Source organism: Achroia grisella, unplaced genomic scaffold (assembly GCF_030625045.1).
Source record: "Achroia grisella isolate CSIRO2021 unplaced genomic scaffold, CSIRO_AGI_Agris_v1 utg534, whole genome shotgun sequence".
Lineage (NCBI taxonomy): Eukaryota > Metazoa > Arthropoda > Insecta > Lepidoptera > Pyralidae > Achroia > Achroia grisella.
This window is the reverse complement of record NW_026712920.1, coordinates 1,362,655-1,377,093: the sequence shown is the minus strand read 5'-3', so window position 1 is coordinate 1,377,093 and position 14,439 is coordinate 1,362,655. Positions and strand designations below refer to the sequence as shown.

The window sequence follows — 14,439 nt, the reverse complement described above, 5'->3', positions numbered from 1 at the left end:
ATTTAAACTGATATAATAACTTCATTGATAAATTACTGATTTAGCAGCCAAATTGAACAACACTTTTGTTGATTTCATAATACCGTAAATATAGAATATTCTATACTAAATTACTCGCTACTTCACTAAATTACTAAACTGTATATATAAATACAATATATAAATAAAAATAAGGAGCACACTAACACAGAGGTCTAGTACTAATATCGTTAGTAAACGAAAATAACTAGTTACAAACCTACGGTATACAGTTACCGGTTCTAAATTCCTATTCAAATGTAGCGACTGGTTCCTTCCAGTAAATAAGGTGTAATATATTTGTTTCGCAAGCCATCCTCGGCGGCCAGTGCGCACGGCCTAGGCTACATAAACAGTGTAATCGTAAGATAATCAAAGCACGTGTCAAGGAACCGGCCGGTGCATTGCCGGTTAAGGTGACGAGGAAGATCAAAGTGACGTAAGTAGGCAGCAGCCGGCCGCGACAGACTGCCAAATGGGTTACGATTACGAGCATCTGCCCCGCCCGCTCCTCTTATTACGTCCATGCACTCTTTCCCTATCGGATTAGACGCTCGCAAGGTCACTGCGCCACGCGCGAACGAAACGACAAGCCGGCAGTCATAAAATACATAAAACCACTAACCTGTTCTTTTCCAACTCGTTATGAGTGGTCCTGGAACAGAAAACATACAATGTAACCGTCCACGGATGCACTAATTTCACATAAACTTCACTTCACTGCACTAACACTGTTTGAAAGCGAGTTGTCACTCTACTCACCTGCTGCCCTGCGATTTCTTCGTCTTCGGACGCTTGTTTCCAGTCCGAGACTCTTCGTACGCCGGTAAACTCGACGCGTAACCGTGTTCCGCTTCTGCAACAAAGAAAACTGCCATTCCGTCAAAATCAGCTGATTATGGCATGGCAAAAATAGACGGGAGCCATGTTGACGTGTGCGTGTGTAGTGCACTCGATTGACAATTCAAACAAAGAAAATCCAATTCACCTCTATCGCGCCTTTCGATGTATTCAGCAGCTTGGATCAGTGCAGCAATACTCATATTTATTGTATCCCGGTTTGCACACGTATTCACGAATGTTACACGAGTTTATTCGATTAAAACTATAAATAAAAGTATGTTTATCCGCTCCGCGGCTCACGACTGCATTCACCGATGTCAAAAACACACTAGGCGAGTCGGGACGCGCGATCGTGTAAACCGCTTCGTGATTTGTCGGGGACGGTCGTGCACCGCTCGGTCGCCCAATCGCGACGCGCCAATACTCACAATAAAATACCTGGGTCAATCACGTGAACTTTGTGTTTCCAAACAAAACATTTTTTTTCTATGCTCTCTTTGTAGTGCGGAGTGGTGTACTGAGCAAGTTTCATCTTGTTTTGAATAATTTGTGCTGCACTGGAGTGCAGCCACTACCTACATATAGTTCATACAGATTTAAATCAATATTTGCAATTAAAGCAGTAGCTTTTATTAGCCTCGTTTATAATTGCTTACTGATAGTAGTTACAGTTACTGATATTAAGTACTGCAGATAATAGTGTTTAGATTTCAGGGTATTTATACAAAATTCTGCAAGCAAAAAAGTAAACGGCCACAGCAGAGCGGCTTATTTAGACCAGTAATTCTAAAAGTGTCTTTCCCTCAATCCTTATTGACTTTTTCGAAACATTTGAATATCTTAAATAAATATTTAATTTTATGTACTTTCTATATCAACTGTGGTAGGTAATGATTGTATATAAAAATAAAATGTCGGTTTACATTTGTGAAACACTTTTAATGTTTAAAATATGTAGACATGTCTTAAGGGTGTCGTTTATTATTTTCAGCATGTGTATGCGGGCGAACATTACGGGAAGCAGGTGTTTCCTTGGTTCCTGTAAGAGAAAAAAAAACATTATGAGACAATTATTTGTTAGCAGGTAAGTGATTAGTTTTTGTGATGACGGAGTAATAAAATACGATATTGTAAAGCGTGAGTTACAATACATACATCTTTATAAATAACCGAAATAAAATCTGTCATATACATGAGAAGCTGAGTGTATTCTTTAATAATTGTATTATTATTGTTTTTATTAAGTGATTCTATTATCCAGTAAAAAACAAAATCACATCAATTTCATGTATAAATATGTAATTTTTATAGAATAAATACATTCTAATCAACCACCAGAGCTAGACAAATTTTTTTTTTTGTACATTCCAGCTTCTACTACATCCATCTAATTTGCTACCCATCATTTAGGGGTATAAATAATAGATAACAACCTATTCGAAACCTACCAAGTGTAGAAATTAAATTTCTTCAAAATCGATTCAGTAGTTTAGGATTCCATCTAACACAAACTATGTGACACAGAGTTTTAAAATATTAAGATTCTAAAATACTATAAATTGATTATAATTATATTTATTGGGGATAATAGCTAGAATTTTTTATGTTACACCATAGACAAAATACTTACTGTTAATATTCTTACTCTTCTATAATATTGACTAAGCTCCCTGACCATAGAACAGAGAAAATTACAGAGATGGTGAGGTCGAAATTCACACGACTTCTCGTTTAATTCAACACAGTTGCTGATAACAGATGGAAATCCTAAAATGTAGTTATAAACCAAACACCATTCATCCTGAAAAAAATCAAACACTATATTGAGAAAACAGGACTATTTTTTCCTGTCTACTACTTAAACCTTTTTCTATGGTGCCTTTAGTATATTTCTTATTTTGTATATCTTTACTGACCAATGTAATAGTGTATTTACTTTATTTTTTGAATTTATTTGCTTTTACAAAATCTCATGCCTTAAGAGCTCAAATTAAAAAGAAATTTACATTCAAAATAGATGGATCACCATGCAATATGCGAATTGAAATTATTGTAGTTATATTTACCTCTTCTGTAAGCAAGGAGAAATCTACATCTTCAAATTTAGGTAAACTAGGATATAGACCTTCAATAACTCTGTCATTATAAGTCCTTAGTATTGTTTGTAATCTTGCACAATTATACAAAATGAATGCTGCTCCTGAAATATAAGAATAAAATTATTTAGATTTCTATATAGTTATGTATATGATGATTATTTCATGGATATTTACTTTATTTGGATTTTTATATTTATCATTGGCAGTTTTGTAATATCTGAATTTAAGAATACAGTTTTTTCTATTTCATTTTGAAGTTGCACAAAAGTTAGTTTACTAATGCAATGTATGAATTGTTAATTCATTTTCTAGAAGAATGTGTTTTAAGTCTTAGCTCCATAACTACAAGTTTTTTTAATATTTGTGTAGTGTCTCCTATCTTGTGTCATATAAACAACTAACAAGATTGATGATAGGTTGTGGAAAATAGCAAGAGTTCCATCAACCACAGTGTAGTCAGTTATGAAATGAATGAATGTAGTATCTGCAAATACTGCTGGTTTTAAAAACCTGAGCAAATTTATTAATTTAAATGTTATAGTTACAAATAAACATTTACCTTTGCTTGAACCAGCTGATGAACAATCAAAATTAATTTTGACTGCACTATTAGGTTTCGTTTGCAGTAACTCAAACACAACTGCAGATTCTCCAATATGTGCTATGAAATCTTTCCATTTAGAATCTGTGGTCACCCTCACTCCATACTTGTGTTGTGCTATTAAGGTCATTTCACCTTGCCTTATTCTAAAAAAGATATTTGTTTTATTATGTTTTGTTGTAATAGTAAGTTATTGTTGTGCTATTAAGGTAATTTCGCCTTGCCTTATTTTAAAATAGTTATTTCATTGTATTAAATTGAATGTACAGATTAATTATTGGAAAATATAATCAAATATTTGTTGTACATATAAATAATAGGCAAATTAATTTGAACACAATTTATCACACTTTGACAATCTTGGCACAACTTTGTACACCATATCCTTGATTAGTTAGTTGTTTCTGTGATGTCCTATAGAACAAGGTATAGACAAAAGCTACTTCAAACTTCATAAGTCAGTAGCCTTTCCTCAATTCAGAACTTGTGAGTTTTGTATATAGTAACATAGCAATAACTTAATCACTATGAAATAATGTACCTCTCGAATTATAGAGAATTCCTTACATTGGTGCAGTGGTTATGAGTTTACTTTCCTCATAATAAATTCTACTCTCACTTTATAATATTCAAGTAACTTTACATTACATATCATTTTACCCAATTTATGAAATAGGTATTTGGTTATGATCACATAATAACAAAGTCAACAAACCTAATAAATTCATCAGCATTAATTTTTATTTCTTTGACACCAGTTTTTGCATTAAGCACTGCACCACACAACACTTTCCTGACTCCTTCATCGCAACTGGAAGACTTGGAACTAATTAAAATAACAGGCGATGACTGCTTGCACTTTAAATGAATACTACAAAAGTTTTGTATTGTTTTTGTAAGGCACTTCACCCGCAGAGATGTAATGGAGTTCACATTTTCATCATTCGGATCATTAAGAACTCTTGATGTTCCTTCTCGTATACTTTGCGCTATAAATTCGTTATTCCTCAAAGCTTCCAACAACCCCACGTGTATAGCGCGCGTTCTTTCGAGAAATATGTAAACACGTTCTCTACATTCATTCACTCTCTGTATTTGTAAAACCCAATTCTGAGACTGTTCAATTAAATCCTTCTCTTCTTTACCCACAAATCTTAGTAATGTGAACTCTCGATCAATATCAACGGGTGTAGTTAAGTATTCATGCCACGATTTTACAGCATTCGGAAAACTGATGTCGCCATGTATTGGAAGCTTTTCACAATGTTTCTTAATTAATTGTCCTTTTACAGGTTTATGCACTCCCGTTATAAAGGCCGATATTATTTCGTAGAAACTCTCTAAAACGTTTTCCAACATTTCTTTATCTTATTTTGATAAATAAAATTGGCACATGATTTGTTTTGATTTTTAGATTTCCTTGAATATTTTTTTAAACATACATCACAGATTAACTGTATAATATTGACAATTCTGTGCTAGTATATGGAAAATGACAGCAGTGCTGACTGACATGTAACGTTCGAGTAAAGGTTAATTTTCACTGAGATTATATTCCAAACTGGTAAAATCTATTAACATAAAATATAAAATTAAATAATTTAAAAATATGGCCTATATACAAAATCTTAAGTTAATGTATATTATATATATATATAGTTTAGTTTATTTCTAATCTTATTTCTATTGTACATATTAATATTAATTTTACGCTTTATTAATATTTGCCAACGAGTGTCTAACCATCCAATGCCCCGGGGGTTGTTGCTGCCGGGGCAAAGTTTCGCCTGGAGGCATCCACTTGGTCTCTCCTAGGGAGTTAGTAATGATGATGACTGTAAATTCTGTATGTACGGTACGATTCTGTCAAAATTTGGGAGCTGTCACTACTGTTAGGCAGACTAACATACTCTGTATCACTTATCTGTGCTCTGTACTGCACACGTAAAATTCAATTGTTTTTCTACTGTTATTTAAGTTTTCTATAGTTTCTAGTTAAAATATTTCAGAACTGTGTATTTTATAAGTTGATCTAGTCATTAAATTGATATTATATATTATGTTGTAAGCCACAAAATGATTCGATATATAAAATATATTTTGTACATCGCTGTAACGTGCCAGATCACCGCGGTATCATCGCACGATCATCTTTTGGAAGGTATTTATTGTGGAAAAGTGAATTGCTATGATGTACTTGGAGTCACAAGAGAGGCTACAAAGAATGAGATCGCCAAGAATTACCGACAATTGGCTAAAAAGCATCACCCTGACTTACATAGAACTGAAGAGGCTAAAAAGCTGGCCGAGGAGAAATTTAAGGAAATAGCCACTGCTTATGAAATTTTACGAGATGACGAGGAGCGCGCAGATTATGATTACATGTTGGATAATCCTCAAGAGTATTATGCTCATTACTATAGATACTACCGGCGCCGCATGGCACCCAAAGTAGATGTTAGGATCGTAATATCAGTCATTATAACTTTAATATCCATCATCCAGTACTATAGTGCCTGGTCTAAATATGACACTGCTATAAAATACTTTATGACAGTACCAAAATATAGAAATAAAGCATTGGATATAGCTAAGGCAGAAATAAAGGATCAACAAGGGAAAAAGAATAAGAAAAGTAAGGCAGAACAGAAAGAGGAGCAGGACAGGATAATTCGGAGAGTGATAGAGGAAAATATGGACATCAAAGGTGCATATGCAAAGCCCGAGGTTGTGGACATACTGTGGGTGCAACTAATAATCCTACCTTACACAATAGTATATTATATATATTGGTATTTGAGATGGTTTTGGAAATTCACCATTTTAAAACAACCATATGGAGAGGAGGAAAAGATGTATTTAATTAGGAAATATATGAAGTTAGGAAAACACCAATTCAATGCATTAGATGATGAAGAGAAGGAGGAGTTTTTAGAGGAAGAGTTGTGGGTAAAAGAGAATTTTAAGGTTTGGAAAGAGATCAAGGATGAAGAGGCTAAAAAAGCGTTGGCAGAAAATAATAAATATAAACAGTACAGAAGGTATATTAAACAACATGGTGTTGGTAGGATGACCTTTGATGATTCATGATAGTATAGAATAATATTTTACAATTATTTATTTGCATTTATAAATATAGATGATGTAAATATGAGATTGTTAATTCCATTGTGTCCATTAGCTTCCATCATTATTTATTTACATGACAAACTTAATGCTCAAACTGCTGTAGAAATCTCGTTTAGCAGAAGGGTGGCAAGAATAAAAAACATTTTTACACAATTTGTTACTTTTATTTCATTAATCTCTATTTGTCTCAACAAGTACTACAATTATTCCATTATATTTATGCCACACATCAATAATTTGCATTCATCACAATTGGCAATTTGTTAAGGCATTCTACACACCAGGTGCTCTTTATACGAAATACATCAAGGCAAGTAATAGATCTATACATAATCACAATTTGTCGTGCCAAAAAAATCACAGTTTAACAGTAATCATAAAAATCATATTAGAGATTCAAGTGTATAATATGCCAAGGATTTGTCTCCGAGTTAATGTTAAAAAAGTCTTTAAGCAAATAGTTTTTATTTAATGTTTAAGATCTGTGCAGATATGAACAGTCCTATGTGTATTTGTTGAAATGAATCACATAGAAATGCATAAGGAAATAAGATAGATCAGACACTCAGATAAAATGGGTTGGAAATGACATATGATTTTATTAGATTAATCTCAAAACTATACAGAATATTATATAATTTTTACTGATATTTAACAAGCATAACATATTTTTCTCTTTATTAAAATATATTTTAATTTTACGATTCTATAGCTCTGATAGTGTAGTATTTTTCATATAAAAAACGACGTAACGAATTCACGTGAGTTTGTAGTGACAATTTACTGAATTTGCATTTTTCTGTATACATATATACACATGTAGGACTGTTTTACAAAATCATACAGATCTCCAAAATATGAGTAGCGTATCTACAAATACCAAAGCAGCATACAATCAATTTCTACATTGGCAGTGCGATTCCAAAGCCACTTTGACACGACCAGAACCTATTATTATTCAGACATAGTATACTCGTACCAGTTAGGAACATATAGGTATATATAAGCTGCAAGTTACAAATAAAAAAATATTTATACAAATCCTATATACTGAAAATTCTGTTTGGTTGAAAACGCTAATCTCAGGAACTGCTATTTTGAATTGAATAATTCTTTCGCTGTTGGATAGCCCAATTTCCTAGGGTAGGTAGGTACCGTAAGAATGCTTTGGGATATAATACATACTGTACATACTGTTAGTTTACAATATATTCGGTTCATCATTTCTCCTATCAAAGCTAACTGGTCAACTGAGTAACAACTTCCAAACTTAGATACCAGTCTTATTTAGTTTATATCAGACTATTTCAATAAGCGTCAAGGAGTAAACTAAGGTACTTGAACAATAATGTTAGGGAACTATCGGCAATATCAGTGGCAAAATGTGGATTCAAACAGCCCGCCAGTCTATGCGTATTACTTCATACTCGTTTATTTAGAGCCGAATTAAGGTAATGGGAGGACCGTAGCAAATTCTGCCAAGAGGCCCACAGTTTGTGTTTTATTTTTCTTTAGAGTAAATATTGTTTTTTTATTATAAATGAATATATTTTTATATGGTTTAGAAGTTGTACAAATTAAAAAATATTTAAATTATTTTTTTGTTGTATTATATTCAGACAGCGGGACCTCTGGGTCCCTCAGTGCACACATTTGCTACTTCTGGTACTAAACTAATCCGGTACTTGTTTGAACATATTCTATTCGTGTCAATGCGACTTAACATTAATTACGTACATTCAATTTAGCCCCAACATAATATAATTTGGAATGTCGTATATTCATATAACATTCAAACCAACAAACATACATTATGTATACACATTTACATGAGTAGCTCACCGTTATCAATACCTTTATTATGTAACTGTATTTATTGCTTCATTGAGTATACTAAATTAGTTGCAAATTGTGCTTTATTATGATTGGGTTAGAATAGAGTATACCAAGTTAAAAGCTAGATAAAAAAAACCGTTTTAAATTTGACGCAGTCATACGTACATCATCACCTGCCTCTTCCTTATCGCATTTATTTGGGGTAGGCGTAACATGTTTTTCTCTTCCATTCACCCCTGTTCGCAGTCATCTCGTTATTCACTGTCTTTCTTAACATATAATTTTTCACAAAGTCCATCCGTCTCTTTTTCTTTCGGCCTTCCTTTGCCCTTATAACGGTCCACATTCATATGTAACACCTTCCTTAAAATACTACCACTACTAGACTGTCTAGTCTACTGATAAATACTCAAATACATATTTTTGTAAACACATACATAATATACATCGCAAATGCCCAACACAAACAGTCATACTCAAATACAAATGTCTGTACCGTACTAGGAAACGAAGCCGCGACCATCAAAATTAAAGTCATGTGCTAAACCATTAGACCACGGAGGTCAACATGAATGTGTATGACTTGACTTATCTTGGTATACTCTTTACGAACACCTTTTGCATCCCTTATTCTAACTGCAATACAAAACGTTGTAGGATTAAGACACCTGTTGTTTGTTTATGGTTTATTATAAATATAATTAGTAAATACAACTTTTAACGATCAATTAATATAAAAACCAGATCAGTCAGTCAATATACACCGCGTGTTATAGCAGTTTCGTCTTAAATGCGATATTCAATTCCATAATATTGGGAATTGGACTTTAATGCTCTAATAATAAAATCGATTTCTCCTTTTTTAATTAATGCCGTTTAGAAGGCGATATTTAAATAGCTGCAAAGTTTAAATTCAGATGCCAAATGTTTATATTTCACATTAATATTTACTAGATACGTACAGATCATCAAAAGTTAGAACTAAAAATCAGTATTAAAAAAAACATCACGATCAAAATATAGTAAAAATAAACACAATTTGAATTCTAGCTGCATTAGAACAAAGTACATTTTCGTTTAAATTCGTTTAATATTGATATTTTGTACACACCAGATACTATATCTATATAATATAAATATATACAAGAAATCTAATATTCCGTTGCTACGATTAATGTTGGGACAATGTGTACATTATATACAAAAGGAGCGGCCAATATCAATTATATATCTATCTACGTACATGTATATTATATACATAAAATAATTATTATCATGTTTCCATTTCGCAAAATCATGGCTTTAGATACCTTATTATTGATATATTCTATAAACACCACAGTATATCCAATCTTTATAAAAAATAACGCAAACTTTCATTAGGCCCTATTCACACTAACCGGAGCGCATGATCGCATGAATTCAATTGAGAGATATTTGAAGAATTCTGTACCTACTTAATAAACGCTTTTTATAACAATTGATTAGAGTATTTTTTTGATATGAGAATAACTATTCAGTCAATAATGTAATTAATTTATATTTCATTGCAACCATAATTATTATTCATTAACTTTTATACATTATTTATTTCTTGTCATTGGAATGACACTGTAAACTGTTTTAAATATGTTTTGTGTTTAACGATAAATTTGTGCATAAAACAATTTATATTGCATTGTAAAGTTGTGCATTGCAAATCATAACGACCGGCAATTTCGGAATGCGTTTTATCACTCGACATAAAGCTGGCAATTCACTTTCAAAATCCATTGCATTGATACTAGTTTCAAGCGGAAAGGCCACACCGTATTAGTATGTCCATCACTTTCTTGTAGACACTATTGCGCGTCAATATGTAGTCTTAATTCTCACGTGCACTAGCGGCGGGCGTGTTGCATTCTGCGCGGGCGCACCGCTACGTGCAAAGCGCGTCCTCACACTGGTGTCTCGGTGTCTGCCTCCTCGATCCGTCCGAGTCGCCATGCGTTTGGATCTGTTGCTGCACAAAAAGTATAATGATTCAGGGTTCTCATTAATAAAAAATATCGTCTGTTCTATAATTACGCCTCCTCTGTGTCACCTAACTACAGTCCTATTTTAGGCCTCTGATATACAGTCAGTACAATCAGTCGTCAGGTTGCCAGAATGCGACTGTCTTTGACTCTCGCGTTCTGTGTTCATATGATAAGGATATTTTAAATTAAAGAACCTTGTAACTTCACTGCCACATTTCACACTTAGAATACAGAATGCAAAGAAAATTATTTTCGACAGAATGAATGCGTGAGACAAAGGAATTAGTATAAAAACTTTCTCTAATACTGTAAAATATATATAAAACAGTGACTTAATTGAACACACACACAAATACAGCGACGGTGTTAATTGTTTTTATTGTATGTGAAATTGAAGCCAAAAATATAAGTGTTATTTTGTAATAACTTAGTAAGATTTATTAAAAATAAAACATATGACCTGGATTTAATATCAAAGTTGCTACGATTTCTTATACGAATTTAAACTAATACGATTGTTTATTGTTATAAAAATAATAGAAAATCGTGTATGATTTATGATTCATTACTAACAGTTCTAATAATGAATCATATAACACGATTTCTAACTGCAACAGTTCATACATGAACAATAAAACTTTTCTTTTAATTATTTAAAATAAAAATAAAGCCCAACAGCGTGACATACTGGACACACACATGACATTATATATGGCCAAACTGTATCTTATGTTTAAATGAGAAATAAGTTTAAAATCGGTCCATTAGTTTTGGCTCGGCTTTTGCGTTGGAGATTAAAATTAGCTATTATGAGTAAAGCATATACAACACAGTTAATTGTTGCGTTATCCAGAATATTTTGTCTATGATATTGTGCGTGTCATTTTGCTAAGCATTATCTATAGCGTGAATTCTAAACGTGTTCTTTACAATATAGATACAACTATCTATGTACAAACAAATAATATCTCTTATTGATCTCATCGTCCCTTCCTTAATGTTATTACATTTTAAGCAACTTTATAGTGACATCAAAATACTTATATTCTCTCCCAGTGAAACGAAGCATTGGTAAAACAAAACATTGGATTGTTCATTGGGTGCGTTTGGGTGAAAACAATAACGAAAAGAAAAAAAATTACCTTCGTATGTTGATCTTCCAAACATGCTTTAGGAATTTGGAGTTTAAGGATAGGACGATAAGGATAGTAATCGTTTATAAAGCTCATTATACCTTACATAAACTAGACTTAATAATAACAACTACGTATATTGTACAATAATAAAGCACACATAGGGTTAATAACCAGATACTAATAAAACAAATTCATAAAATACAGTTTAGTAGTATCTGCTCATTTTGTAAACATACGTTAATACATCACATGCATAATATTCTAAATAAAGAGATTAGATATATTAGCACTATCGGACTAGGATGATAAGGTAGATAAGGTTACCAATTGTGAATCATTATGGAAATATCATGTCTACATGTTAAATACATCATAATCCCCAAGATGTTTAAATCTCCCGAGAAATACTACTTTCACAAAAAAATACATATGTGACTATTTTAGCTATTAATCTTTACCTTTTCATGTTATTAATTTGAAAGAGAAAATATAGTCTAAATAATTAGTAATACATAAAGTTGGTAACCTTAATCGTAATATGGAGACGTCCTCATGCAAAATACAAACAATAATGACATTAATATATATAACTACATAGTACAAATTCGTTTACAAAACAATGTCATGATATGTTAATACGTAATACTTACACATAAAATTATTAAATATAACGTGCAATTAGTAGAATTAGATGAAATATAGTATATATATGTTAGACTAATATAAGTGGTATTCCTTTCTACATAAACAATCTAATTCTACATAGATAGACACTACGTATAATGCAACTGTATGTATATTTATTGTAGTTTGGACTTTAAGGATTAAGATTCGATGTCTGTGCGAAGAGCCGGTGATGGAATTTCTAAGGATATACAGAAAGAAAATAAAAAACAATATTAGTTCCTCTTGTACTTGTTAATTATAGCGCCTACACATGGTTTGATATCCGAATAATCGTATCAAAACAGTACATTCTCCTCACATGTGATAATAATATAACCTTTGAGAATGTATATTATTATAATAGACTTAAATTCATTTGTTTAATTCCACTAACTGTTAGCATGTGTCAGACCACAAATATTCAGTGCCGAAACCTGACCACCGCTACTGGAAGTGCCTATAAACGAGGCATCATCAGGCAATGAATAGAGTTTGGGTATAGTTTAGAAGCGCCTAGATAACGACTGAATTTGTTAATTGAATTTTTCTTGGTTGTACTATAAAAGTGACCTATTTTAGAGAAATGTCACTGGACGTTAAAAACTGTCAATAGTGAAATGGCAAGATCCAACAGATTAGTACGATCGATCTGATGACAACTCGTGTCGAGTGTAGACGCTTTTATTAAACATTCAATGAATATATGTTTTGGTACATAATATCGAAGCTATTACTGTATTCAGTTATTACTGAACACTAATTAATATTATGCTGTTATAAAAATAAGGACTGTTTCACACCCAACGGAGCGCATATAAAATAATAATATTTAAGCTTAATAAATATACTATAAAATAAGAATAAAGAGTAAATTAGTGTTAACCTAAGCAATAGTGACACCCATATCATTTATATATTAATACCACTGTGTAGATATAAAAAGCGGTACCCTTATGTATTGCAAAGTCAGATATATCAATAGGGTAGTGAAATAATGGCAATGATAAAGGAAAGGGTGTAGTGAGATTGGGATTCGGGTTGGAGGAGGGTATATGACATATGGGGGTTGTATAATAAGGGGGTGATATAGGGGGATCCGCGCTCAGCAGCCGGGGGCGAAGGGGTCCGCGGGGGCGGCGGTGGCGGCGCGGAGGAGGGGCGCGTGCTCGCCTGCTCGCGCGGCGACACCACGCACGTCAGCACAAGCACAACATATACGATGCACGGTACGGACAACAAGAGGACTTTACTACCTTCCGTCTAATTTACTAAAGGTATTAAACTTTTCTCTTAACTATATCATATAGGTATATCTGTAATTTCAAAAATTTTAATTTATTTATACTAGTAGAACTTTATTTAATAAACTTATAAAGATTTGCATAGCCATTTTTAGTTTTACTGCCATGCCATATTCGGAATGCAGATTCAGCCAATAAGAATGGACATTCTATTTACACCTACAAAAATCTACATTATCAGCGAATAACAAAGAGTATATATTATTTATAATAATGTCAGAACATTAATATTATAAATCAATAAAAATACATCGGGACAAAGTCGGATCGTGGTTTGTTATTTCTTTTATTTACATCTACAGAAACCTGCATTATCTGTAACATAGGCTATATAGTATACTTTCAAATCCTTGAGCACCTATGTAGGTCCTGTGCGAAGTTGAAAATTCTAGAAACCGTTAAAGCCAATTACAATACTCTAAATTGTAAATATCTAAAAAAGTAGAAGTCCTCTTGTCATTACATTTATGCTATCATTCGACAGTAGCCACAAAAACAAATCTATGCTAATATTATAAAAAAAATTACTCTAGTTATGAAAAAAATAACCTCCAGAACCACTACCGACTTGAGAAATTCACCGTTTGAAAGATACATAATTCCATAGACTATAATTATATTACAGAACTATATATTATATCATAAAATTATATGCGTGACTGGCATCTAGTTGATAATAATAAAAAAAAACTTTAATACTTTTAAATGTGGCTACTGACAAATTAATATCAACCAAAAAGGCAAATAACGTATGAAATTATTAATTACATAAACAATTACCACCTTATTGGT

General features: G+C 32.4%; 4 protein-coding genes across 8 annotated transcripts in view; 1 reads left to right on the top strand and 3 right to left on the bottom strand.

The window, feature by feature from the left end:
• The window catches only part of LOC131847450 (max dimerization protein 4-like), a 356,124-nt gene extending 354,953 nt beyond the window's left edge, over nucleotides 1-1,171 (bottom strand). Inside the window, exons 1-3 of one of the 2 annotated variants that reach the window (XM_059197037.1) lie at nucleotides 1,007-1,171; nucleotides 781-889; nucleotides 644-673 (exon numbers count right to left, since the gene is read on the bottom strand). In XM_059197037.1, the coding sequence (XP_059053020.1) occupies nucleotides 644-673; nucleotides 781-889; nucleotides 1,007-1,061 (194 nt within the window). In that variant the 5' untranslated portion in view covers nucleotides 1,062-1,171. The remainder of the gene's footprint in view (nucleotides 1-643; nucleotides 674-780; nucleotides 890-1,006) is intronic. The other variant, XM_059197038.1, reaches the window with a different exon arrangement.
• Nucleotides 1,172-1,780: 609 nt separating this feature from the next.
• Nucleotides 1,781-5,004, bottom strand: LOC131847455 (DALR anticodon-binding domain-containing protein 3). The gene is made up of 5 exons (XM_059197044.1): nucleotides 4,277-5,004; nucleotides 3,520-3,707; nucleotides 2,928-3,061; nucleotides 2,492-2,662; nucleotides 1,781-1,900 (listed from the first exon to the last, which is right to left on the bottom strand). Exons 1-5 carry the CDS (start codon nucleotides 4,918-4,920, stop codon nucleotides 1,781-1,783), a joined length of 1,257 nt encoding a protein of 418 aa, XP_059053027.1. The 5' UTR covers nucleotides 4,921-5,004.
• A 480-nt stretch (nucleotides 5,005-5,484) lies between these two features.
• Nucleotides 5,485-6,843, top strand: LOC131847413 (dnaJ homolog subfamily C member 25 homolog). The gene has a single exon (XM_059196992.1). The coding sequence runs from the start codon at nucleotides 5,638-5,640 to the stop codon at nucleotides 6,649-6,651; it is 1,014 nt and encodes a 337-aa protein (XP_059052975.1). The 5' UTR covers nucleotides 5,485-5,637; the 3' UTR covers nucleotides 6,652-6,843.
• A 1,344-nt stretch (nucleotides 6,844-8,187) lies between these two features.
• Nucleotides 8,188-14,439, bottom strand: part of LOC131847428 (blood vessel epicardial substance-like) — a 46,304-nt gene continuing 40,052 nt past the window's right edge. Inside the window, exon 6 of one of the 4 annotated variants that reach the window (XM_059197010.1) lies at nucleotides 8,188-10,528. In XM_059197010.1, coding sequence (XP_059052993.1) covers nucleotides 10,464-10,528 — 65 coding nt within the window. In that variant the 3' untranslated portion in view covers nucleotides 8,188-10,463. The other 3 variants (XM_059197011.1, XM_059197009.1, XM_059197012.1) reach the window with 3 other exon arrangements.